Source organism: Protopterus annectens, chromosome 10.part0, assembly GCF_019279795.1.
Source record: "Protopterus annectens isolate FY-2018-M chromosome 10.part0, PAN1.0, whole genome shotgun sequence".
Lineage (NCBI taxonomy): Eukaryota > Metazoa > Chordata > Ceratodontiformes > Protopteridae > Protopterus > Protopterus annectens.
Window position 1 is genome coordinate 103,290,864 of NC_056744.1, and position 27,547 is coordinate 103,318,410.

At 38.6% G+C, this 27,547-nt stretch overlaps 1 protein-coding gene across 3 annotated transcripts in view; it reads right to left on the bottom strand.

Moving 5' to 3' along the window:
• Positions 1–651: 651 nt before the first annotated feature.
• Positions 652–27,547, bottom strand: part of CEP131 (centrosomal protein 131) — a 1,433,457-nt gene continuing 1,406,561 nt past the window's right edge. For all 3 annotated transcript variants that reach the window (XM_044085078.1, XM_044085077.1, XM_044085076.1), the window contains one exon: positions 652–1,706. In XM_044085078.1, coding sequence (XP_043941013.1) covers positions 1,635–1,706 — 72 coding nt within the window. In that variant the 3' untranslated portion in view covers positions 652–1,634. The remainder of the gene's footprint in view (positions 1,707–27,547) is intronic.

Sequence of the window (27,547 nt, forward strand, 5' to 3'; positions counted from 1 at the left end):
GTCCCCCTTTTTTGGCAAATTCTGTCTCCAGCCCTAACTCCAGACACACAACCATGTGATGCATATGGAGCTGTGTGTGACAAGTGAGTGCCATATACCGGACAGCCTGGCTTTCAGAGATGGATGTGCCCCCATTAAGGTATAACTGGAATGTGCTGAAATGCTGGCACATGCAAGAATACTCTACATCATGTGCTTCTCCCAAGCAAAAGAAGCAATGTCTGTATGGGTCTTGGTTCAGTATTACTTAGCCGCAAAAGAGTACCTTGTAGAACAGGAAATTATAAGTCATTTGAATGAAAAGGAGTGCTGATGTTAGACATCTAACTCCCAAGTAAACTTTACAACCGAGGCACAGAGTCGAAACTTAACAGTTAAAGATGTGTAGTCAGAAATGACTGCAAAAGTGTCATGCAGCATTTTTTTATTGAAGGGTCACAGCAATTTTACAGATCCTGTTAAGTGTCCTAACCTCTCCTGTAAATGTGTTGTCTGAAACAGTGCCAGAGGGAAATCAGTCATGTTGCTACATGCAAGTACTGGGATTTTCAGTTGGAGCAAATTATTTTGAAAAAAAAAAAACGCATTTACTTGAACAGGCCAAGAGAAAATACTTTAAGATTTTTTTTTGTATTTTTTATTTTACTTACAAAAACAAAAATACAAAAGTAACACTCCATTCTGATATAAAACCATGCTTCTATGATAATCTGTTATACATTTCATGGCTATAAAAAGACATTCAAGTTCTCTCACTATCAGAACAATAAAGGAAAACTTAGCGTGACTGATGCACAGGAAAACTGGAAAGCAATGCATAGATACCATAACAAACATGAAAACTGCACATATAAAAATTAAATCGTGTTGTAAACGTCTGTTTTAAAAAGGGTGTTGAAGACAACTACTCTGTTATAAAACACACTTCAATTCAATAGTAAAAGCACTTTACGTTTACAAAAAATTTGGACAACAGCCTGGGCTGAAAATGGAATGCACATGATTAACGATTAAAGCTATAATATGGGGAGAGTAACAATCCACATTTTAAAATGCATTAGTAACACTTGTATTCTGCTGCTGAAACTTGAGGTCCCTAACATGCATCCCAAATTTTCAATGTTTTTTTAAGTAATGAAGGGAAGAATAAATTAATTAGATGTTATGCAAGATAATTTAACAGTGAGCTCTGAATTTACATTCTGCTGAGTTAGTGCAACATTGTAAACAAGATAACTTAGTGTAAAGGTGTGGGCAAAATATATGACTTACTTGAATACCTGTCTAACAAAGGAATAAAGGGTAGAAATCTAAAAGGATTTTTGATTTACCCAGTGTATAATTACATACTTTACGTTTTTCTGAACAAAATGTCTTGAAGGACTACAAGCTTTCTGTTTTCCATTCCTGGGATGATGCACACTGTAGCAAAATTACAGTTTTGGAAATGATGTGCAGAATTTGCAATCCATTCTTTAGCAACCAGAAGCTCAACTTCACGAAAAGAGAGGGCTATTCATGCCTGCAGTTTCACAACTGGGATGTGCAAATTACTGAGTCATAATAGAGGGCACACTACTTCATGGTGCATCCTGAAATGCGAAATGTTCCATAGCTATGGTAAATCACCTTTGCTATTTCCCGAGGATCTGCTTTCGTTGCTGTTCTAGCAGGGTTTCCAAATGATCGGCCCTCTTGAGAGCAGCCTATGGTGTAAGAGATCAGGATAAAGAAAAACTATGAGAAACCAAAAGACAGACAATGTTAACATAAAATTGTTACTCCAAAACACCACACATGGGACTTGAGTTTTAAAACTGAAAAATTCCCAAATTAGTTTGATTTTTAAATGAGGAATAATTACAGAACAAATGACAGCACTACTGGTGTTACACACTTAACATAGTACTAGTTTCACAGGCTGTCTGTTTTTCCAAATATGTTTGTCACAGAAATTGAAGATGAGAGAGTAAAGCAACCCTCTGGCAAGGGGAACACTGTCTTAATATATGCACCTTGCTACTGTTCCCCAGCCCAAAGTAATCAGATACAATTTTGAAACCTGGATCAAGGACACTGCATAGAATCTATTGTGCTAAGTGGCACATCAGGAAAGGTGGTTATATAGTCTCCTCCAGTAAGTAGCATATGTACTTATCCTAACAGTTGCCTTAACCCTGTCCTCTTCGTTAACTGTACAATTGGGATCTCCTCTGCTGCTGCCTATGTATACATGCATGTGTTTATTTAGATAACCATGTATTTATGCTGTAACATACTCAGACGTAATTTCATGGTACTGTTTGCAATTATTAGTTGTAACATCAAAAATCACAAAAAACAGAGAAGCAAATATTTGGAATTATGTATAAGGATGTAATGCAGCCATTTTTACGTAAATTAATTTTACTAACTACTGAGCTACTAAATAATGATAAACAGTATGTCCATGTCCTTCTATACAAAACAAACTCGGTCATTCATTTAATGTTGCATCATTGTTACATAGTTCAAAAATTGCTGTCATTTTTGGCCAGAATTTGATTTTTTTTTTCTTTTGATGCATTTTATTGATATATTATATCAATTTCTGCATCCTGGACTTCCTGGAGAGGCAATGTAAATTCCATATATTTAGGTTCCACTTTCTTTTAACCAGTTTCAGGTTATAGCTAATATTGTTCAAAAAGGAAGTAATTATTATGATTTACTTCTACTGGTACTGGAATATTATATAAAATCATATTTTTGTAAGCTTAAAATTGTCTGTTCATGATGCTTGGTCAAATGTTTATATTTCCACCCAGAAATTTCCAAGTTTTGTACACTCAACAAAAATATGTTAACAAGCTGCATCTACATTTCTGTTACACCTCCAACATATAAAACTGCTTGTATTTTTTGCGATTCTATTTTACGTTGACTATATAATGCTATAAAATTCTCATATATATATTCTACAAAATAAGGTTGTAAAATTATGTACATTACAGATCTTAACATTAAAAGAAAACAACCCAAAGTAAATTCCATGTTTAGATTTGAGCCCAATAATTATGTCAGTATTGCTGGATGCATCTTAAATAGCATGAACCAAGACTTAGCCACACCCCCTAACAACACTGTTCAATCTTAGCCTCCATATATGTTTTGTACCATGCGAATGGAGAACAGCTACAGTCAATCCTATACATAAGGGAGGTCCTTCCACAGACCCATATGTCTGACCAGCCTAATATGCAAAGCCATGGACAGACTTATCATAGAACTAATCAGTCAGGACATAGGAAACCTCTAAACGCTGGACTAGTCTTAGTTAGGATTTATTGAGGCAGGTCATGCTTACTCAACCTGGTGGATTTTTTGAAAAGGTCACCAAAGCAATGGATGAAGGCAAAATAGTACACATCCCATACCTCAACCTGGCCGAAGCTTTTGATACAACTCCCCACTCAGGCATTGGAGGAAAGCTAAATAAACTGTGAATAAACCCTGTGACCTCCACTGGTTCATAGGTTGGTACTAGGCTATCGGCCCTAGGACCTATACAAGCCTAGCCATAACAATTTCCTGGCTATTTCTTCCCACAATATTTACTTCCCTGGACCCCTGTTCTAGTAGGGTGACTGACGTGATCCGCGGGGTGAATTTCCTATCTTTCATCTAATTGTCAAGGTTCCTTTTGAAGAGGGCCAAAGAGGTGCTCTGCTTGACATGTATGGGGAGTTTCTGGGTCAGGAACCTATCCCTCCAGCATGTTTTGTTCATTGTGATGACAAGATTTAGATCCCTGGAGCAAGTGGCTCTGAGGGATTGGGATTTCTTTAAGTGTAGCATGTCCAACAGCTCTGGGTTTGACATGGCCTTGCATGTTAAGCAGAGATCGTGCCTCTGAGTAGACAATATGCGACAAGAGTATAGCTGGAGTTTTTTTAGACGGTCAGCATAGGGCATCTGCTTTATGCCTGTGATTCTTTTAGTGAGGTATTTCTGTAGCCTTTCCAGTTGTTGCAGATGTCTTGAGAGGTACATACCAAACGGGGCGTTGTTATTCTATAATGGGTCTAATGAGGGATGAGTACAGTGGGACAATGACCTCCTTTTTTCTGGATGAAAAGCCCTTAGTGATGAGGTGTGCCACACAAAAGGATTTCCTGACTGTTGTGGCGATATGGTTATCGAAGGTGAGACCACTGTCCACCTGTGTCCCTAAGTCTCTTATCACACTTCTGGTGTTTAGTGTACTGCCATCTGTGTGGTAATTCACGGGTACATGATTTTTCCCAAAGGGGATAACTATACATTTCTTGGCATTGAGCTTGAGCCCATGGCTCTGGCACCAAGCATCTGTTTCTGTAAGGCCCTTTTGTAGAATATCCGCATCATTTGGAGATTCAATAATGGCTCCCAGTTTGCAGTCATCTGTGAACTTTGTTAGCCAGAGTCCCTTAGTGTTGGCCTGTACTTCAGAGAAGTAGATGCCAAACAACAGCGGTCCCAGGATTGAACCCTGGGATACTCCGCTTGTCTGGAGCTGGATTTGGAGTCGGCTACTTTTACAGTGTGGGTTCTGTCAGTAAGCCAGTTGGCAACCCATCGAGTGACATAGGTTGCCAAATGGCTCACAGATAGGATGCTGGCAATCATAATAGGGGAAGTTACCGCTACAAAGACACAAGTCACCAGTGGAGTGCCCCAGGGTTCTGTGCTGGGACCTCTCCTGTTTGGAATCTACTTTTCTGATGTAAAAGCCAATACCAGAGGACTCTGGCTGACCAAGTTTACAGATGATGGCAAACTGCAAGCAGTCACTGAATCTCCAATTAACCCTGACATCCTGCAGGATGTTTTTTATCAAATAAATAACTGGTGCCAAAATTTTGGACTGAAACTAAATGCCAAAAAATGCATTATTGTATTCTTAGACATGTCATCTATCCTAGGAAACTATCACATTAGCAATACTCCACTAAGAGATGACATAGTTGTTCATGATTTGGGAACTTATGTGAACTGTGATCTAACCTTTGGCCAACATGTGTCCATTTATGTAAGAAAGTCATTCTATATAGCACAGCTTATAATCAAAGGGAATGTGTCTACATCTAGGGATGTCATTGGCCTAATGAGGGTTGAGTAAAGGGGGACATTCACTGAATATAATGCTACCTTTGGCATGTATCTCTCCAGGAACATACAACAAATGGAATGCCTCACAGATACCTTACTAAAAGGACACAAGGTGTAAACAACATGTCCTACATGGACCAACTCAAAGCCCTGTCACTAACTGGTGACCAGTGTGTGGCATACAAGGCATCCGACCCAATACTAACAAATTTACTGCACATTAGCAAGCCAAATGGCATCAGGAATACTCAGTCTAGGGATCTAAACTTCTTCTGCAACCTGAACATAATGGTTTAGAGGGACAGGTATATCTTGTTAGAGGATACAGTTGCTCTAGAACACACTCCCCATCCACATAAAACAATGTTCATCCCCTGTCTATATTCAAGCTCAACTATCTATCTATGAATGGGAAACAGAAAATGTATCCCAGGACTGTTCCCTGTACTACTAATGGATACAGGCAGCTACTAAATGCTTCAAAGCAAGCATGGGTCACCCTCAAATTATCTATGGTATGATCCCAATTACTTTCATTAGGGGTAATATGAAATTATAGACCATGGGATGGGTAAGACCAATCTCTAACCAAATGGGATAGTTTAGTTTGAGAAAGAGGGAAGTTAGCTAAGCTTAAAATTGCCTGCAAGGGTAGCTAGACTATTACTTATATATGTACTGAATATGACTCTTGTTCTCTTAATTACTTCATATAACCTAGATAATACAGACTTATTACTCCCTGTATGTTATCTCATTTATATACACTAACAATTTTGGCTATTCTTTTGAGTTGGATTCTGAAAAGCTTTCAAGTTCTCTTAAATATGTATTCTTTACGGATTCTACAGTTAACCAAATTCCCTTAGATATATTACACTTCTCTATTATTTTCTCGGTTGTATTAGAATTTACCCCTTCCAAACAGCTCTACCAAGTGAAGAATTTCTTTTCTCTAGAGAGGAATATAACATTATGTTTTCATTTTCTGTTCATTCATTCCCAGTGAAACAGAGTGAATAACCAACTTTTGAAGTTAATATATTTGTGTATGTAGTAGTTTTTTAATAGTCTTTAGTGCATTTTGTAAACATCTGAAGTCATACAGATTGGTTATCTTACACTGAAAGTAAATTTGATATTATTAGCCAAAACATGTCGATCACTCCTTCATTTAACTTGGTTATTTTAGATTATTAACATTACTTAACTTTAAATGCCTTTTTCAAGAAGCATCACATGCATAGTCACTCTATAATATATTTAAAACAAGAAGCTATTGATGTAGCCTTCTATGCATAGAAATCCTAGACCTCTATTATTCCTTGTTTTACTATATATTTCGTGAGCTATTTTTGCCTTACTAGGATACCACAAGAAGGTTATCCATATTCTTTCTATTTTTCTAATTTAGCTATAGGGGAGTTAAAAAAATAAGTTGTGTTCTTACTATAATGTTCCATCTGTGTTGTCACTGCATTTTTCCTCAACCTGTGGGTTCTTGGATCTGACCCACAGATCCAGCTTGGCCACTTTCCAAGCTGAAAAAATCTAAGCTTGAGCTCTTCCTGTCCTACTCATGATGCTTCATTCCCCCAGCATACCACAGATTGAGTTTGCAGCAACCCAGAACCCGCACATGCAATGTTATGGATCAAAGATAGGCATTGTAAATAACAATGAAAAAAAATAAGATCAAGCATAAAGATTAGGAGCTCAAATGAGAACTGTGATTCCCAAGAAAAATCACCCCAGATCTCTCATAGCCGTGGACAGGGGGAAGGAGGGAGGGAGGGAAGGCTGAGCAGGAATGCAGTGACAACACAGAGGGCACGTTATGGCAAGAACATAACTTCTTTATCTGATGTCGTCACTGGCATTCTTCCTCAAACTGTGGGACAGAGTCCCCAGCTACAACAACCATAGAGCAGCTCTCATGGAAGGATATTATGGAGCACTGCAGAGCCAAAGGCAGTTCTATTGCTGGAGGTAATGTCCAACTTATAGTATGTAACAAAGGTATGGGAATTTGACCAAGTAGTGGCTGCACAAATGTCATCAATGGACACTCTAGAGCAAGATGCCTGAGAAGCTGTCATAGACCTTGTAAAAAGAGCCTTGATTTAGCCTGGTAATAACCAGTTTTTGGAAAAGTACACAAAGGAAATACAATCTCACAATCATTTGGCAAGGGTGGTCTTGTTGACGGCTTCCCCTTTCTTAACATCAGAAAAGGGTACAAACAGTTGTTCTGATTTTCTACAAGACTTCGTTCTGTCCCAAGTAAAAATGCAGCTGCCTATGCATATACAAAAGCTGGAGTGTATACTCTCCTTTGTTTGGAAAGTTGGGGAAAAAAACAGGTAGGTTGATAGATTGATTTACATTATTTTCTGTAGTCACTTTGGGTAAAAAGGATGGGTTGGGATGTACAGTAACTCTATCTTTGTGAAAGATTAGATAAGGTGGTTTTGAGGAAAGACCTTGTAGCTCTGAAACTCTTGTTGCTGAGGTGATAGCCACCAGAAAAAAAAACTGTCTTCCATGAGAGAAATTTCAAATATACCACAGGTTCAAAAGGAGGAAGGACTAGAGATTGTAAAAATATGGTCAGATCCCATTGAGCAGTATGATCTTTAATAGAGGGATGAAGTAAAAAGGTACCTCTCAGAAACATTTTGCAAAGTTTGGATGAGGCCAGAGAAGACGAATTCTCCCCAATATGAAAGTTGAAAATAGCTATAAGATGGATTTTCACCATGGAGTAAACTGGCTCCATTTTGGAACAGGGAAGCCAAAAAATCCAAGACTTTCAGAATGGGAGCAGTAAAAGGATCTATCTGCCCCTTCTGAGCCCATAAGTAAAACCTCTTCCATTTGCTCTTGTAAAGCTTCCTAGTAGAGGACTTATGAGCGGAGATCACAATTTTTCAGATGGGGGAAGAAAGCCTGGAATGTCTTGGCATCAATGGAATTGGTGAAACCATGCAGTTAACTTCAGTTCTTGAAGATCTGGGTGAGTATACCCCGATGGGTGAGATAGCAGATCTGGAACTGGGTCCAGATTCACCAGTGGGCAAATTAGATGAGACCACAGCAAGGTGAACCAGATCTGATGAGGCCAAAAGGGGCAATGAGGATAACTTTGCTCTTCAATCTGTATGCTTTCTGCAGAAATTTGGGGATTAAAGGAACTGGAAGGAAAGCGTAAAGAAAACCGGAGGGCCAAGCATAAATTAAAGTGTCCCTTGGTGACTGACCTTATGGAGGGATCAGGACAAAGAAACTGCTACAATTGCTGGTGAAAGGGGATTCAAATAGATCACAGCAGGGCCGACCTCATATGAGGAAAATTAAGTTTGTCACTGATTGATTCAGGGACCACTCGTGAGGCACCAGAAGAACTCGTCTGAGCCTGTCTGCCAGAATTTGGTCTCCCCAGAATGTGCATGGCTGTCAGAAAATGGTTGGCAGTGATTGCCAATTCCACACCCTCATCGCCTATTGACATAGTGGGTAAGATCTGGTTCCCCCTTGTTTTTTGATTACCAAACTACTGACATATTGTCTGATTGTACTGCAATCATTCCTAGAAGAAGAAAGCTGTGAAGGGCTTTTAACGCTAGAAGGACTGCTCTCATCTCCAGAACATTGATATGAAATTTGGTCTCTTGGGGAGTCCATGTTCCTTGGACCGTCTGAACCACAAAATGCCCCCCACCCCATCTGGGAAGTGTCCATGGTCAGCATGGATTTGGGAGGGGGAAGAACAAAGGGTCATCCCTGCATGACCTCTGGGAAATGGAGCCACCAAGGAAGGGGGGGCCCTGCATATTCGTGAAAGTTTGACCGGAAGATGTAAGGGCTGCCTGTGTAATGACTGCTAGACTGCTAGCATCTATTGTAAGACTCTCATGTGTAAGTGTGCTGTGGGTAAGAGAGTTATTGTGGCTGCCATGGATCCCAATGCCCTGAGCAATAGATTAGCTGTAGGAGCTGGGATAGCTAGAATGTGTTTGATGTGAGATTGTAAGCTTGAAATCCTGTCAGGTGTGAGGTAGGCCCATGTTGAAATATTGTCCAAGCATGGTCCAGTGAAGTCTATGGTTTGTACTGGTTGCAACTGAGATTTCTGTGTATTGATCGTTATGCCCAGACAGAATGCTAGCTGTAGCAAATAATCTCTGGTTTGAATAAGTAGTTGCCTGGTTGGGGTGGTTAGGAGCCAAATGTTCAGATATGGAAACACATGGAATCCTTGTAGCCTGAAATGAGCTGTGACGATTGCTATGCATTTTATGAACACCCTGAGGGCTGTGGTAAGACAGAACTGGAGCAAGCTGAATTGCTAATGGCTAGCTCCCAGCATGAAACAAAGGTAGGGTCTGGAGCGCCTGGCCATTTTGAAGTGGTAGCCGGTCTCTTGAGCACATCCAGTCATATATTCTCAAAAGCAGTAGAATGGACTGGACCGTGACCATCCTGATCTTTGAATTCTTTACCAGTTTGCTCAGGGATGTCAAGTCCAGGATTGGTTATAGGTCTTCTGTCTTTTTTTTGGTACTAAAAAGAATCTTGAGTAGGTCATCAGTCCAATCCACCACACCAGACAGCAGGATCAATCAATTTTGGGTTCCTGAATCTTGAGTAGATGCTTGATCCTACTTGGTTGGAAAGGTTCTCCTGGATGACTCTTTTTTGCAGCAGCTTTGCAATTTCTTTTGCTGCCTTCTCCCTCTGAAAGGGTGGAACATCATGGAGGAGAGACTTTGGTTTGGGGTTTTCCAAAAAGGGAATAAAATATCCTCTGGATACGATCCTTAGCACCCACTGATCGTTCGTGATGGCTGCCAGGCTTGTGGGAGGAAGGAGAAGCACCCCCAACTTCCTCCAGAGGCTACCAGTCCGGCCACCATTTAGGAGTGTTGGAAGGGTCTGTCCAAGAAGGAATCTCCAGACAGTCTGTTCTGCGGACCCCCTCTGCCATGGGGGGGGGGGGCAGCATCTTCCATTTAGCTGTTACCCCCTCTGCCTCTGAGGGAAAAGTCTCCCTGAGATTCCTGAAAAGCACCTTGAGATTTCTTGAACCACAGTCCCCCCCTCCCCCCAAATGCTGATTCCTGGAGAAAGACCTTTCTGGGGTAGAAAAACAGATTCCGATGGCAGACAAGGTCTTTCCATCTTTCTCGCTCTGGGAGAGTGCATCTCTGACTGCTGGCCCAAACAATGACTATCCGTTGAAAGGGGTATTGACGAATGATGCCTTGAAAGATTCTGCAAAGTCACACAGCCACATCCAGGCATTATGCCTAATGGCAATGCCCGTACCAGCCGCCCTAGAGGCACCCTCTACAGTGTGAGAGATCAACCTCATGGATGCATTTGATATCGAAAGTAGAGTAGTCATTCCGGAGGAAAAGATCTTCTGATCTTTGACATACATGGACTCTGCGGTAGAATCAGAAAGTTCTTTGACAAGGTCTCTTTGTAGTCTAACAGACTCTGGGGTAGAATCAGAAAGTTCTTTGACAAGGTCTCTCTGTAGCCTAATGAAATGGGATAAGTAGCTTAACACTCAAAGTGAACGTGTCCGAAGGGTAAACTCAATTGCCGAACCTGTCCATAGCCCTAGACTCCCTGTTAGGAGGATGGGCAGAGGAGCTTTCCTGAGCCAGCTCCTTCTTAGTGGCTACCGGAACCATCATGGCATCTACTGGGATCCCTTTTGTCCAATGTGGCCTATCAGTAGGAGCACTCAGAATCTTATCATCTGTCTTCGATATGGGCTCCACTGTGTCCAGTTCCTTCCATGTCCTGGTATATACTAGGCCAATGAGAGCATCTGCAGGGGGGACACCCAGGATGTAGATGGACCAGACTCAAAAGCCTCTAACAGCACTGTTTCCTCCAGAGTGGGGTTTTGGGCAGACTAACCACCTCTTCTGACGAGTATCTCTAGGATGTCCACAAAGGAGACATCCTCAGGTGGAGATCTTGGGGACCCCTCCCCTTCCACGAAATCAGTATTAGTAGTGAGGGATTCCTGGGGGGAATCCAGATGCCTTTCCAGGTCTACTTTGTTTCCTGGTGGGTGGTTGAGGCCATGACATAGAGGGAACAGCTGAAGAGGAGATAGAAGGAAGCAAGCCCTTAAGAATCGGCTTATTTTGTTGATCCGCGAGGATGCTGAAAGCTGAACAGATGGGGCAGGAACTATCCAAGTGACAGGGCCCTAGACAGTACACGCACTCCCTGTGGGCATCAGACAATGGGATCTTGTGCCCACAGGAAGTGCACTTCTTAAACCCTAAAAGTCCGCCCAATTTAGGAACAGACTTGGGCTCAGACATCACTGCAGACCGAAAAGAAAAGAAAAAAAGAGAAAAGAAAACCCTTTTTGTTTTTTATTTTAAGGAAGGATAAGGGAGAGAGACGAAACGTAGAAAGTAGGAAGGCTAAGTCAGACAGAAAAAGAAAAACTACTGGCAAAAGGGATAGGGTAGGAAGAAAGATGATGGAAAAAATCAAAGATTAACTAAAAGCTCACTAAGTGGCCGAAAACTTCACTCAGAAACCTGGAGGAGCTCTGGAGCGACGAAATCTTGAAGCATACACTATGTGAAGCAAATGAGATCTGAGGTATGTTGTGGGAATGAGGCATTATGGGTAGAAAGGGAGGATCTCGAGCTTTGATTAGCAAGTCGGATCCAAGAACCCACAGGCTGAGGAAGAATGACAGTGACAACATTAGAGCTATTGTTTGAATAAAATATAAGATTTTTGGTAATAATATATCTCCAAATGTAAAAAGGGTTTTGCTCAGCTTGTCTGTTATTTGATTTAATTCTTGTATTATTTTGTGTTTATTTCTATTGTTTTTTTTTTCTATAGGTGAGGTTAGAGTTATTCCCAAGTTATTTTTTCATCAATATCTACACTGTATTTTTCTTTGAAAACTTTAGTACGTTTACTCTGGGTTCGTAATTATACATTTTTTTACTATTAAATCTCAGTCAAGAAATGTCACTAATGTTTTTAATGTTACTCTGTGATTCTTTAAATGAAGATTCTATACTGATGTTAATGAAATAGAAATCTCTGCAAAACAATAGGGTCTATGTTATATAATCGAACTTCCAAAATTTTGAACACCATACGTTTGAACTTGGAAGTTCGAAATATGACAACATCAAAACCTCAGAACAGCGAATTTTTTCCCAGGGGAAAAATTCGCTGTTCAGAAAAACACACACACAACACAAGCACACCAAAAACCTAATAAACCTACACTAAACCTTACATACACAACTATCTATGCACTAACCTAAACCCAAGCCCTAACCCTAAGGTCCGTCACCATCACACACTTACCTTACCCGCATCCTAACCCTAAAGTCCGTCACACTCGCACTCTTACCTTACCTGCACCCTAACCCCAACATCTGTCACACTCGCACACTTACCTTAACCTGATCCATAACTTTCGCACCAAAGTGGAGAAAATGTTGAAGCCGCAGAAACAGCCTACCGAATTCTTTCCCTGGGAAAGAATTCGTATTTCTGCGGCTTCGACATTTTCATTTTTCGAACTTCCCCGTTCGAACATTTAGCATTCGAAATTCTGAACGGTCGGTTAACTGACGTAGACCCAAAAAAATATACCTCACAGCATAAAAATTCCATACAGAACAAATGTGATGAAAACGCACTCTCTTGTAAACTGCAATGTGTTAAAAAGTAGAAAACACAAAACAGGAATGAGACACTCCAAATATACTCAAGAGTTTTTCTCTACATCATAAAGTTATTTAACACATACCAACAGTTCTGACAGATTACCTGTTTTAAAGTACATGAAAATGAGATGAAATGATCCTGCATAACCTGCATAATCAATCAATTCATGTGTGCAGGAATTTAGTGGTTACTTAATGGATAACTACAGTAAGACTGCTCAGTCATGTATGTAATTTGACACTGTGCTGACCGATATAGATGCTTTACATAAAACCTCTCCTTAAAGCCGAATCAAATCATTATTTGGAATACTGTTGCAGAGTTACACTCTGAAGAGATGTTTGAGTGAAAGGAAATACTGCGAATAGTGCAAGTTTTCAAAAATATAAAAAAAGTACTTATAGGTAGCTCTGTAATGACATGTAGAAAGGGCAAGAAATTATGTAATTATAATTATTCATCCATAAAAGACCCACAGAATGTTTTCTGAAATGTTGAGCGTTTCACTTTGGGGGGACTAATTATTATGAAAGAAGCGACAGTAAAAGTGAGATACTAATTTGAGAAATCTTTGGAAAAATTTACAAGAATTTAGCATAACACAGTGTTAATGAATATATATAGTTTAGGTAGACACCACCCTAAAATATACTTACAGCTTGGAATAGCATGAAAAGTTCTCTGCTTATGAGAGACAGGAGCTTATCATTTGAGGGTGGGGGGAAGTGTGATAAATAGAGCAAGCATGCAAAATCATAAACAGATAAAATACTTTTGTAACCTTCAAGTCATGCGATAATAACTTGTGTGCATACAATGACATGTAATAGAATACATCATTTATGAATTGTTAATGAGGAGCGAATAAGGGAAAGAAATTGTTGGTGCGTTTACCTACTTCTTAATGCTATACCTTTTATAAGAAAAGATAATTTTACAGAAAAAAAGCTATTTCCTGACTTTGATACATGTGCTGATGTACAATCCAACACTAAACAGAAAAACGTTATTAATGACAACCTGAAGGAAAAATATTAATGTAATGTGTGTCTATGAAGTTTTTTGTATATTTACACCCTATAAAGATATAACTCATTCCTTGCTTTGCATCTTTTTTTCTTCTGGCTCCCATCACCCACTGCATGCAGTCCCCCCCTCCTCATTTTTTCTGTTTCCCATCTATTTCCTCCCTCAGTTTCAACTTGAGCAGTTTAGTAGGTAAATTTATGCTTCATATATAAGCATCAAATATGAAGGCTTCATTGTTATAACACATTGAAGAATTCTCTACCCTTGACAGAGTTATATAATCATAATTATACTAATAGTTTAGTTTACACAATATACAGTGCTATAATTTAGTAGTGAAATAATCTGATAGTTTATTCATTAAGTTTTTTTATTTTATCTTAAATTTCCTATAGCAGCTTTGCAAAGATCATTTTAGAATTACTGAAATAGTTTGAAAGTTTAGCTTAGTTTCAAATGGATCCTAGTATAATGGTAGTAAAAGTTTACATTTTATATGCTAACTCTTTTTTTCATTCTGTTCTTTAGTTCAAATTAATCAAGTTTGAAGTAAGTGTAAATTAATTTTATAAGGCAAGAACAGATAAGGCAATATTGTACAAAGAATGTAATTGTAAATATACTTTAATCAAACATTTGTTGAAGACATTAAACATAGTATCAATTCATTTTAATGGACTAAATAAGAGCTAGGACAGATATGGTCTGAATAAATACCTACACAGTTGATGTTGCATTTACACAATAAACACAATTTTAAGATGGAGATGGACTTCAGTACGAAATTGTATCTTATTAAAAATCCAAACAACATATATTAGTACTGTTGGGGTAGTACTGCAGGATTAATAATGTCAAGAGTTAAATTTACTTACAATGATACAAGTGGAATTATTTCCATGACGGTTCTTGAATACCAAAATAAAATATATACACTAGCAATTAGTAATGTATTATTACAGATACATTGATGACCTTATTTTTTTTATGTACAGGTGGTTTGGATCAGGTTGAAACATTTGTAGGTAAAGTTAACACCAATAGATTTGGGTTGACATTTGATATTTCAGCTTGTGGTGAGGAAGTAGTCTTTTCGGATGTAAGTCTAAAAGGACTTGTTGGTCAAAGTATTCCACTTCTGTGCATAGGAAGTTTGATAATAACATTTCGAGAAGTAGTGATTGACAACCTACATTCAAACCCTGCCCACAGCGCACTAACGACGACCACCACCACAAATATAAACATCATTCTCAGATACAGTGAAATCTTGGAAACGGAGATTCCGTATAGAGGAATACAGAATGTGCTACCTCTTCAAAGATTTGAGTATCTGAAGAAGTCGAGGTGTTCTTGACGAAAACGTTGCAACTGTATTTACTGGCGTTAATAAATTGAGTGGTACTTTTAACACACTACTGAGTGGATTATATCGAGTGGCTGAGGTCTTCCTGGACTGATATTTGTTTTACTAAGTTTGAAGGGGTCAATGTTCTTCATGGCTCAAGTTTCCATCCACCTCACTTATTAAAATCATTACCATATGGTGAGTTTATAAGAATGAAAAGACTTTGTAATAATGAGGAAGATTTGGAAGTTGAATATAATACGACTCTAAATATATTTATACAGAGAGGTTATGAACAGAAAATTGTAAAGGAGGCTCTGAGCAAAGTAAGGAAGACAAATAGGATGTATAGTAATAGAGTGGAGTATATTCAAGAAAATATTCAGGTTGTAGAGGAAGAAAAAAATAACATGTATACAGTTATGACCTATGATTTGAGTGATAGAATAGTTCCTATTATAAAACAAAATTGGGGTTATTTGTTCAAATTTAGAGAATTTGCTGAACTATGTACTAAACCTACATTCTCTTTTAGAAAAGGGTGTAGTATTAAGGATAGATTAGTACATAGCAAGTTCCAAACCCCGAATTCCAGGGTATCAAATACTTCACAAATATTAGGAACTGTTCCGTGTGGAAAATGTATTGATTGTCACTATATTAATGGAAAGAAATTTAATGTGTTATCTAATTTCTGTTGTACTACTGAATGTATTGTTTATGCACTAAAGTGTCCGTGCAACAAGTTGTATATAGGGGAAAGCAAAAGGGCTTTCAGTATCCGTGCAACAAGTTTTATAGGGGAAAGCAAAAGGGCTTTCAAGCTTCGTCTGCAGGAACATGTGAGAGACAAAGAAATACGAGCTTGAAAGCCCTGTAGCTCAACATTTTTTAAAATGTCATAAGGATGACCCCAGTGGTTTGCAGGGCACTATTTTACAGAAATTTGATAAAAGTGATTATTTGGATGTTAAAGAGAGGCTTCTATATAAAGAAGCCTTATTTATTTTAAAATTTGGAACTTTAAATCCAGATGGCTTGAATGCCTATTGCAATTGGTAAGTACTCATTTAATGAATTGATGCTGTAATTAATTGATTTATTGATGTAATTGATTGTATATATAGGGTGTATTTAGTATGTTAACTTATTCCATTGAAGGCAGTGAATGCCGAGGCGCTAGAACGTATTAAATCTATTCTTTTTGGAGTGGACTGAACCGTCGTATTTAATCTTATTGCTTTGTTTTGCTGCTTTCTGAACGTATTGCTCACATGGTCTGAATAAATACCTACACAGTTGATGTTGCATTTACACAAGAAACACAATTTTAAGATGGAGTTAGACTTCAGTACGAAACCGTATCTTATTATAAATCCAAACAACATATATTAGTACAGTGGGGGTAGTATTGGAGGATTAATAATGTCAAGAGTTAAATTTACTTACAATGATACAAGTGGAATTATTTGCATGACAGTTCTTGAATGCCAAAATAAAATATATACACTAGCAAATTTACCTGGTCTTGGTGCTAAATATGCAAGACAACATCAGGAAATTTTACTGACTAAAGGAACTGCAATTTTGGGAGATTTTAGCTGAGTTCAAAGGAAGGCATGACAGCAATTAAATCCCCTTGAATTTCAGTTACAGCTAAAGCTAAAAATGGACAGCTTCAGTTAAATTAATATATCTGAACAGAAGAAATATCTAAAGCATTCACTAGTTATTCATACATCTTTAGCACACAGACTACATAGAATATCTAAATCTATAGATCTAAATGAGAACTTAAGAACAACAACACGTCCCATACCAATCATAATTCTGTAGCATTTACACTAGCCACTAATAAGCTGCCAAAAATGGCATAGAATACTAGCATATATTACTAAAAGTGGAAGAATGTAAACAATTGTTCTCAGAAGAAATAAATTATTTGTCATTACATAAAAAAGTATCAGTAAAAATAAACTCTGATATACTTTAAAACTATATATGTATGGGAAATTTACACACTGGATTAAAAAAAAGAATGGGACAATGAGTTGACAGACATACTACATAAAACAGGTGTACAGATGTTGCTAAAAAAGTGCAAAAAGGAGAAAATGTACTTTAGACATAGCAAAAGCCCTAAATAAATATAACCTTATACCTGATCATAAAAAGGAAATACTTGATAAATGGAAATTTGCATCATATAATATAAATCATAGACAATGAAGTGTTTACAGAGTAATAAAAATAAAGACGTAAAAGAGTTCATAAAATATGAAAAAAAAAAATACATTAAACGAAATGAAAACAAAAAAAATTAAATACAATAATTTTAGACAATAATATACATGAGAGGTTTTCTGAAGATGCTAAACAATTATTAACAAAACAGATTAGTTGGGCAGAAGCTATACAACAAATTAATAAATTAAAACAAATCAAAGCTCCTTGGATAGATTAACTAATTCTGGAAGTTTGTAAATTATTTCCAACTAGAGTAATTCTGGAAGTTTATAAGTTATTCCAAACTAAAGTTGTACATAAATAAATCAATAACAAATGTATACAATAATAAAAAATATATATATTCCACAATAACAACACTATTAAAAGCATATAAAGATCCTATTCACTGTGCATACTATCGAGTAATCGCACTGATAAATGTGGATTACAAGATGTTTATTTCTATACACATTGACAGAATAAACAATAAAATCTCACACCTGATTCATGAAGATCTAGTGCAAAAATAATAGTAAGTAATATCATACATACTTAGTGCCAAAGAACACAGCAAATTTACTAGCAAACTTCAACCCCCTCTACCCTCAAATATTTTTAGACTATAAACCCAGCTACTGAAATCTCCCAAGAGCAAGTTCTCATGAGTGCTTTTTAAGGCAAGAGACATTATGTTTATAAGGCAAGATAAAATACTAGGCTACATACTAGTCAGCCTGAAACATGATCCCCTACAGAACCTGTTCAATATCAGCGTCAATATAGGTTTCATGCCAGATAAATGGAAGATGACAACAGTCAATTCCTTGTACAAAGGTGGGGATTCAACTGACCTGAGTAATCATAGGCCCATACGCCTAAACAGCATCAGCTATAATTAGGCTAAGGAAAATATCATTATGGAATTAATATACAAGGCTACAGGTAACCTAAAGACTCTTGACTCAACCTAGTTCATATTCGTCAAGGGTAGGTCCTGCCTAATTAACTTGGTCAACTTCTTCAAGTTACTGAAGCAATGGATAGGGGAAAAACAGTGACCTTACATTTCTAGATCACACAAAGATGTGCAATATCACCCGACACTCAGGAATATCATAGAGGGACTTTACCAGCTAAATGTCAGACCCTAGGTAAATGATTTGATAGCAAACTGGCTCACAAATAGAATCCAGGAAGTTAGGGTGGGTGGCTGTACCTCCTCTAGAAGACCTGTCACTAGCGGTGTACCCCAGGGATATGCCCTAAGGCTGCATATCTTTGGCATTTACTTTTATGAGGTCAAAGCTAATAATAAGGGTTTATGGATGATCATGTTTGCATATAACTGCACACTTGGTTCCGTCATAAACTCCCCGATGACACTAATATCCTCCAATGGGGGCTACCGCAAACAAATAACTGGTGTCAAAACCATGGACTAAAACTAAATGTCAAGAATTGTATAACCATATCCTTCAGCAAGCATGACTCCCCCTTGTTCATAGGTTCATAGGTGTGTACTAGACTAATGGCCCTGGAGCCTTTACAAGCCTAGCCCATAGGATTACCCTGACATCGTGCCACCCGACCTTAGCTCCCAGTGCCTTTGTCGAGCACAGCCACTGGTGTGATACCTGGGGTGAATCTTCTATTTCCCATCCACTCATCAAGATTTCTCTTGAAGAGGGCCAGTGAGGTGCTCTGTTTGACATGTATGGGAAGTCTATTCCATAGCATGGGCAGTCTTCTGGGTTATGAACATTTCTCTCCAACATGTTTTGTTGATTGTGGTAATGAGGTTGAGGTCTCTGGAGCTTGTGGTGCGGAGGGATTGGGATTTCTTTAGATGTAGCATTTCTAACAGAGCTGGGTCAGACATGGCTTTGTAAGTCAAGCAGAGATCGCCTCTAAGTAGGCAATGTGAGACAGACAATAGTTGGGAGTTTTTTGAGTCTGTCCATATAGGACAGGTATTTAAGGCCTAGGATCCTCTTTGTGAGGTACTTTTGCAGCCTCTCCAGTTGTTGCAGGTGTCTAGTGAGGTACATGCCAAATGGGGCACTGTATTCGATGACTGGCCTAATGAGGGAAGAGTCGAGGGAGACAATGACCTCTTTCTTCCTGGATGCAAAACCCTTAGTAATGAAATGTGCCACATAGAAGGTCTTTCTGACCACAGTGGCAATGTGGTGGTCAAAAGAGAGGTTGCTGTCAACCTGTGCTCCCAGATCTCTTATAATGCCTTCTGTGTTCAGTGGACTACCATCAATGTGGTAATTCAAGGGGACCGGGTTTTTCCCAAGGGGGATGACTACACAATTTGAGCTTAAGGCCATGGTTCTGACACCAGTCGTTGGTCTCAGTGAGACCTTTCTGTAGGATGTCAGCATCACTTGGGGAGTTAATAATAGCTCCCAACTTGCAATCCTCTGCGAACTTTTTCAGCCAGAGTCCCTTTGTGTTGGCCTGGACTTCAGAGAAGTAGATACCAAGCAGGAGAGGACCCAGGACCATACCCTGTGAGACTCCACTCGTGACTGGTTGGCAGTTGGACTTGGAGTCGGCTACTTTCACACTGTGGGTTCTATCTGTGAGCCAGTTTGCAACCCACCTGCTGATACAGGGGTTGATGCCTAGCTTAGTGAGTTTTTCCATGATTTCTGACTGGGGAATGGTATCCAAGGCCTTGGCCAGATCAAGGTAGGCTGTATGAACCACCTTGCCTTCATCCACAGCTCTGGTGACTGACTCAAAGAAGTCGACTAAGTTGAGCAGGCAAACCAAACTGCGAAGGATCCAGAGTTTGAAGATTCCCTAGATCCTTGTTTATTAGGTCCATGATGATGCAGTCCATAGCTTTGCATATCAGACTCGTCAAGCTAATGGGGCGATAGTTCCCATGGTCTGTAGTCGCTCCTTCTTTGTGGAGAGGAATGACTCTAGCAGTGCACCATTTGGTAGGGACAAAGCCTGAGGTGAGACTGTGATTGAACCGCCCACACAGGTGAGGTGCCAGTTCAAACCCACACAAAAGAACAGCAAAAAGATATCCAAAACAACACAGAAACTGCAAACAGAATCCACTTTTATTCCAAACCTTAGCGCCTCGACCAAACAGTCTTCAGGAAGTATAAAAAACATAATCCAGGAATTCCCCTTAAATACCAAACAAGTAAAACTAATAATTCAATTATAAAAATCAATTGCATACAATTACATAATTAAATAAAACACTTCCAATTCATTTTACAGTTAAGACCCTGAGGAACCAGTGTTATATTTTAAAATGAATAAAGATTCCTTAAATAACAGTTGATCTTTTAACCTTCCCTCATCACCTAATTTCACAAATATTTTTTCCAAAACAGTAGCCTGTAGTAATTTATAGTCACTATTGTGACATTCTTTGAAATGAACAGCAACAGCACTTTCAGTTTTACATTTTTTAATGTCTCTGACATGTTCTTGCAGACGACAAACATTCTCTTAGTCTCACCTATATATACCAGCCTACATGGACAGTGTAATGCATATATAATTCCTTCAGTAACACATGAAAAGTTACCTAAGACCCAAAACTTATCATTTCCAATTTTATCAAAAGTTTGATCAATTCACAAGTGCTGCATCTTCCACATGGAAAAGTTCCCTTTGACAATGAATTTATTGTAAAACTTTCCACAGGAGCTATGAAATAAGATTTAACCAGTTTGTCTGACAAACTGGTCCCTTTCTTAAATGAAAAAACTGGATGGTAGCTACATAACTTTCTTAGTTTTTCTTCCCTTACCAAAAACTTCCAGTAATATTTAACCTGTTTTTGTATCTGTTCACTAAGAACATTATGTCATTACTATATATATATATATATATATATATATATATATATATATATATATATATATATATATATATATATATATATAATCTTGTACAGATGTATTCCTACTACCATAAGTATTACTCATATAGCTATGACTATTATTGGTAGAATAACAGTATTCATGGGTTTTATCCAAAGCCTCCAGAACATTAGACAATAGGTACCCTCTATTCAAAAACATAATACAGGTAGAAAGAAGTGCTTTAAATAAATCTTTATTATTACAAATTCTATGAAGTCGTAGAAGTTCCCCATATGGTAAGGAATTAATTAAATGCATGAGGTGACAACTAGAGTCATGTAAAAACTGCCCACCATCATGAAATCTTCTGAATACAGAAGTCAAGATTTCATTAGTTTTTGTACCTACTAGATGTACATCCAGAAAGTCTACCTCTTTGCCAACCTGTAAGCCATCAAAAGATAAATTATACCCATTACAGTGCAAATCCTTCACAAAATCCTGCATCTTTTCCATACCATCCTGACACACAAAGATGAGATCATCAATATATCTATAGTACTTAACTACATATTTTTTGAAAAATTCATGTTGATAAATATATTGCCTTTCAAATGAGGCCATATACAAGTTGGCATAAGTAGTGGCAAAAGGTGCCCCCATAGCTGTACCTTTTAACTGAAGGAATATGTGTACATCGCTCCTCTTTTGTGGAGCGGGATTACCCTAGCAGTGCACCATTCGGTAGGGACAAAGTCTAAGGTGAGACTGTGACTAAACAGCACACACAGGTGAGGTGCCAGTTCACTCTGTAGTTTGTGAAGAACACAGCCAGGGATATTGTCAGGTCCCATAGAAGCTGTAGTCTTGGCCTTGGACAGTGCTGTTTTAACCTGTGCAGCAGTAATACTGGGTGCCTGGCAATCTACTGGTATTGTGATCGGTCCTTTGGGGGGGGGGTGTAAAGTTGGCAATGAATCTGTCGGCCAGTATATTGGCAATATCCGTTGGCTCGGTATAGGAGGTGCCACTGTGCAGTAGCTCAGAGCAAATCTGGGTATTGCCGTAGATTCTTTGTATAACTATAGAAGGCCTTGTGGTTGTCTTTACTATTTGCTGCAATTCTGTCTTCATAGCTAGCTTTAGAGGCTTTGATGAGGGAGCTCAACTTTTTGTTGAGGCTGATAAGGGATTTTTTCCAGTCTTGGGACTTTACCTTAGTCCGCATCAGTTTCCTCCTCCTGTTGTGGAGTTTGTTTATGGCAGGGGTCCACCAGATTGGCTTCCTTTTTTTGGAGGAGAGAGTCTTGGCTCTATTGGGTATGGCGAGATCCATGCATTTGTGTACGTGTTTGCACAGTGCACTGGTGTATGATTCAGCGGTCATGCAACTATTCTCCCATTGCATGGGTGCCGTGAAGTTAGCCTTCTGTTTTTTGGAGCCCAAATTTAACTTTGGAGAAATTTTTCATGGTGGTTACCTTTGTGTGTGTGTGTGTGTGTGTGTGTGTGTGTGTGTGTGTGTGTGTGTGTGTGTGTGTGTGAGGGGGGGTGGATTTCCAAGGTGATTAATTTCTGGTCAGATCTAATCAGGGAGGAGCTGACTACTGGTGTAGAGCAACGGTCGCCCATGTTAGTAATGACCAGGTCAAGAATGTTGCTACTTCTAGAACGAGCTGGTCCAGGGCAATGAAATTAATGAATTCCACGAAATGTTGGGCTAGCGTATTGGTACATGAGTAGTATTCACAGTTAATGGTGGGGTAGTTGAAGTTGCCCTGTATGAGAGTGTTAGGTTGGGCCCTAATATTCTCCAAGGAGCTTAGGAACGTGGAGAGTGAGTCTTGGGACATGGTTGGGGACCTATAGCAGGCTACGACTGGAATCACTGTGTTATCCAACATTAGCTGCACCTGAGGTATCTCAGATGCATTATGTTGGGCTACCAGTCTTGGAGGTGTGCGCATCCTTTATGAATATGGAAACACCACCACCTTTGGAGCTTCAGTCCACATTCTGGGGCCGAAAGGAGTAGAATGAGTTATAGCCTGGTATGCAGGGGTGCTTTCTGCTGCCTTGAATGAGGTCTCTGTTACAGCACAAATGTCGATGTTCTCCATTTTAAGGAGTGCTTCGAGTGGGTGCATTTTGAGATTTAGACTTCTAGCATTTAGCAGCATGACCCTCAGACTGCATTTGTTTGTAGCTGTTACGGTGGTAATTTGGTCTTTGGAACACCGCCTAAAAAAAAAGGCACTAAAGGGGTGGCAAGAGTCTTGGCCAGTATCCGGAAGCCCAGGGGTGACAGATGCAGGCCATCTCTGGCAAAGCATCGAGGTCTGTCAATCATGTCATCCCAGGCAGACAGGGTCTATATTATAACAACGAACGATCAAATGATCAAACGTTGTTATATCGAACTCAAAAGTTTGAATTCACAAGACATCGAACAACCAGAACAGCAATTTTTCCCCAAAAAAAAAAAAAAATAAATAAAATAAAAAACATTACAACATTGCATAAAGTGGGGGCCTCACCCCCCCCACTTAAATATACCAACTCCGAGATCGCACTACAGTGCCTAAAATGGCAAAGTGACGGAAGAGGGAAAGAATTTGCCTATATGCCGTTTTGTCATTTTGCCTTTCCGACATTTCAAGTTCGACCAAGACGCATTCGACAAAATGCATCTTCGGTCATCTGATAGGAACCCTGCAGACAGAAACTGGATCCCCTTAGATTTCTAACACCAGAAACATAGCCAATTGTTGAAATCAATCATTTTCTGCTTGTACTGTGGTATCATTCCGGGTGATGGTAGGATGCTGCTCAGGGCTAGGGTCATACCCGCCTGGGCTACATAATTCGAGAGCTCCATGTCTCTTTTCATGAAGCCAGGGAGGTACGTCTCAGGACATTCACACCCACATGTACAATGACAGAGTCATATTTGTACCTGTTGTTGAGGGACCTGAGTGCGTGCGTTATGTGGCAGATCCTGGCACGTGACAGGCAGCTGACTGTTACTTTCTCCTTATTCAACCTAGTGAGTGGGACATCAGTGTGCCTCACTATTGAGTCACCTATGACTAATGTGTTGGGAATGCTGTTTTGCCTTAGAGGCTTTGGTTGAGTGGCACAGTGTTTAGGAGAGTTATGTGTCTCATGATTAGTGTTGTGTTGTGGTGGTTGAGTGCGCTTCTGCCTTGGAGGTCTCTGCTGTTTGGGTAGATTTTTACTGAGAGCCTCTGCGAAGGTGGGTGTGTGGTTTGTGTTTTTATGTGAAGGCAGTGCTGGTGCGTGTTCAGGAGGGCTATTTGTTCCATGTGGTGTGGTGCAAGTGTGGACTTTCTCCTCCTGACCAGCTATTCCGGTCTTGGCTGGAGAGTGTGTGGCTTCCAATTTGGATATATAAGTGCATCTCTCACAAGTCTGAGTGTTGGGAGGTAAGAGGAAGGGGTTGTCAGTGTATATGAGGCAGTTGCTACATTGCCTCAGGATGCCCACGTTCACCAGGTTAATAAGAGAAAGCACTGGGAACTGACCTTTAGACATGCCTGGAGGGGTGGGCATTAATAATAAGTACTGGAGCTGTTTCCTTGTAGATCATTTACTGCTGGTAGCACTTGTGTGTGCTAAAATAACTGCTACAAGACGTCTGGTAAAGTGCAGAGCTCTGTGAAACAATTACATCCCTGGATCTGGTTGGCATTCCTTTAGATGCAATGTCTAGAATAAACAAGAACTTTCTTATAACAGTAGATACAATATGTATTGATCAAAGAAAGTCCATTGTTGGCAGGTTCCCAGATGTGTAATTACCGGATCAGTTTTTAGGAATGTGTTGTCAAAGTGGTAGCTGTATTTGTCTAATAAACATTTCATGACATAAATTGTATTTTTATAAAGTAAAGCATTTTCAGTGATTGTTGCATGTGATAAAGATACAAAAGTAAATGAATACTTTTTTCTTTTTTTTTTAGTTTTAAGAAATGTACACATTACAATGTAAAATGACAAGAAAGAATGGACGAAAGCATGTTTAACAGTATAAAAACATAAGAAGGTGCACCATAGACCAAAACCTTGATAAAACGAATCTCCAATAGATAAAACACAGGTTTATTGGTATAAAAACACGAACAAACTGCAGTATGGTAAGCGCTTTCGCGTTATAACTAACGCTTCATCAGACATCAAAGCAGCTTGAAAACCATCTATTTAAATGGAAATGACACCTAGGTCATGTGTTCACATTAGCAAATCAGAAAAGGACAATAAAAACACAAAATACAAACATTGTATGGTCCTAAAATCACATAAAAGTGCCATATAAGTGTGTTAATTAAAAAACTTCCAGAATTTGTCCATCATGACAAAATAATATACATATTAAACAATCTAGTGCCTTAGAGGTCTGTTAGCTAAAAAAGGTTTAAGGACTAATCTATCATTTATGCCAAACTTGTGGGCCTGTAACTTAAGTATCCACTTCCCTTCTCTCTCTTCAACTTTGTTTTTAATGTCCCCTAACCGGCCAGTTCTGTTGACGAGTTCAAGAACATACAAAAGAATCAGGACCTGCACATTGTTTCAGGTTTCAAGTTCTTGAACTCGTCAACAGAACTTAGTCCTTAAACCTTTTTTAGCTAACAGACCTCTAAGGCACTAGATTGTTTAATATGTATATTATTTTGTCATGATGGACAAATTCTGGAAGTTTTTTAATTAACACACTTATATGGCACTTTTATGTGATTTTAGGACCATACAATGTTTGTATTTTGTGTTTTTATTGTCCTTTTCTGATTTGCTAATGTGAACACATGACCTAGGTGTCATTTCCATTTAAATAGATGGTTTTCAAGCTGCTTTGATGTCTGATGAAGCGTTAGTTATAGCAGCTACCATACTGCTGTTTGTTCGTGTCTTTATACCAATAAACCTGTGTTTTATCTATTGGAGATTCGTTTTATCAAGGTTTTGGTCTATGGTGCACCTTCTTATGTTTTTATACTGTTGTCTTTATCTTATTTGAAGGTGCTTTACCCAGCAAGAGCTCTTTTTTCCTCATATTTGAAAGCATGTTTAAGCTAATAGATGTAATCATGGGCTGTTGAAGTGGGGGATGGGTGTAAAAGTGCAATGATCTTAATATATGTAGACTGAAATTTTTTCTTTTACTTTTGCTTAAGTGAATGGATTAATGCCCTTGGTTTAATCTAATGATATGTTTTAAGTAAGTGTTTTTTTATTGAGATCACAGTGTAACAAATAGTTTTTCTTAAGCAAATAAATGATCAGTGTGAGTTGAGAAGTACATTCTGTTCTTATGTTTCCAATCAAACAAGCTGACTGAAGGCAATAAATCAAAAGGTCTGGGTATTGTTTACAGAAAGAAATGTAAAATTAAAAGGTACAAGGACAAACAGCTAAGTAAAAAATAAAAAAAATAAAGTTTGAAAGTATTGGAAATGAAAAAGAGACAGCAGATTTCCAGTAAATAAACACGTTAATGCGTTTACTAGAACAGTGTACAATCTAGTGTTATTTAAAGACAGTGCACTTTTTCTTAAGGCTAAACATTAATGCTTTCTGAAAGCATAAAAGTAGCTCTTCATATCTGGGAGGGGACTACAGATAAGACAAGAACAGACAACAATTAGTGAATGTAGGAACATAGGCTATAACATGCACTTTAGCAAGGATAAGCTTAACTTTATGTTAGTGCCTGTGGGTGCTGTTGATTTGGGACAACTGTTCCTATTAGAAGGGTTAAACATCATCATTATTTGAATATGTACATAGTTTTGTCGTTTGCTTTAAGTTAACAGGTTCTGGGTTGTACTTGTTTTTTTTTGTTTGAGGGTTTTCAATAAAACAAAATGTCTTATAAAATGCAATACAGGTTCAAACAGAGATAACAAGAAACGGTACTTGCGTATTATTGTAACCAAATTTCTAACCTCGTATAATTCATAATGTTTCCACTGCTTTAAAACATTTTCTGTCATTTACATTTAGTAAGACTGAAATCAACAACAGTATAGTGTTGCACAGCTTCACTTCAAGAAAAATAAGTAAGCTATGCCTGTACTTCTGGGGATGAATACACTGACTTACACTGTATAATCGCAAGCAGGTTGCAAGCAAGTCAGTCTTGACATATAAGCATCAAATCTCAAGTCCTTCTTTCTGCTCTTGGAAAGTTATCTGAAAAGTTGGTTAA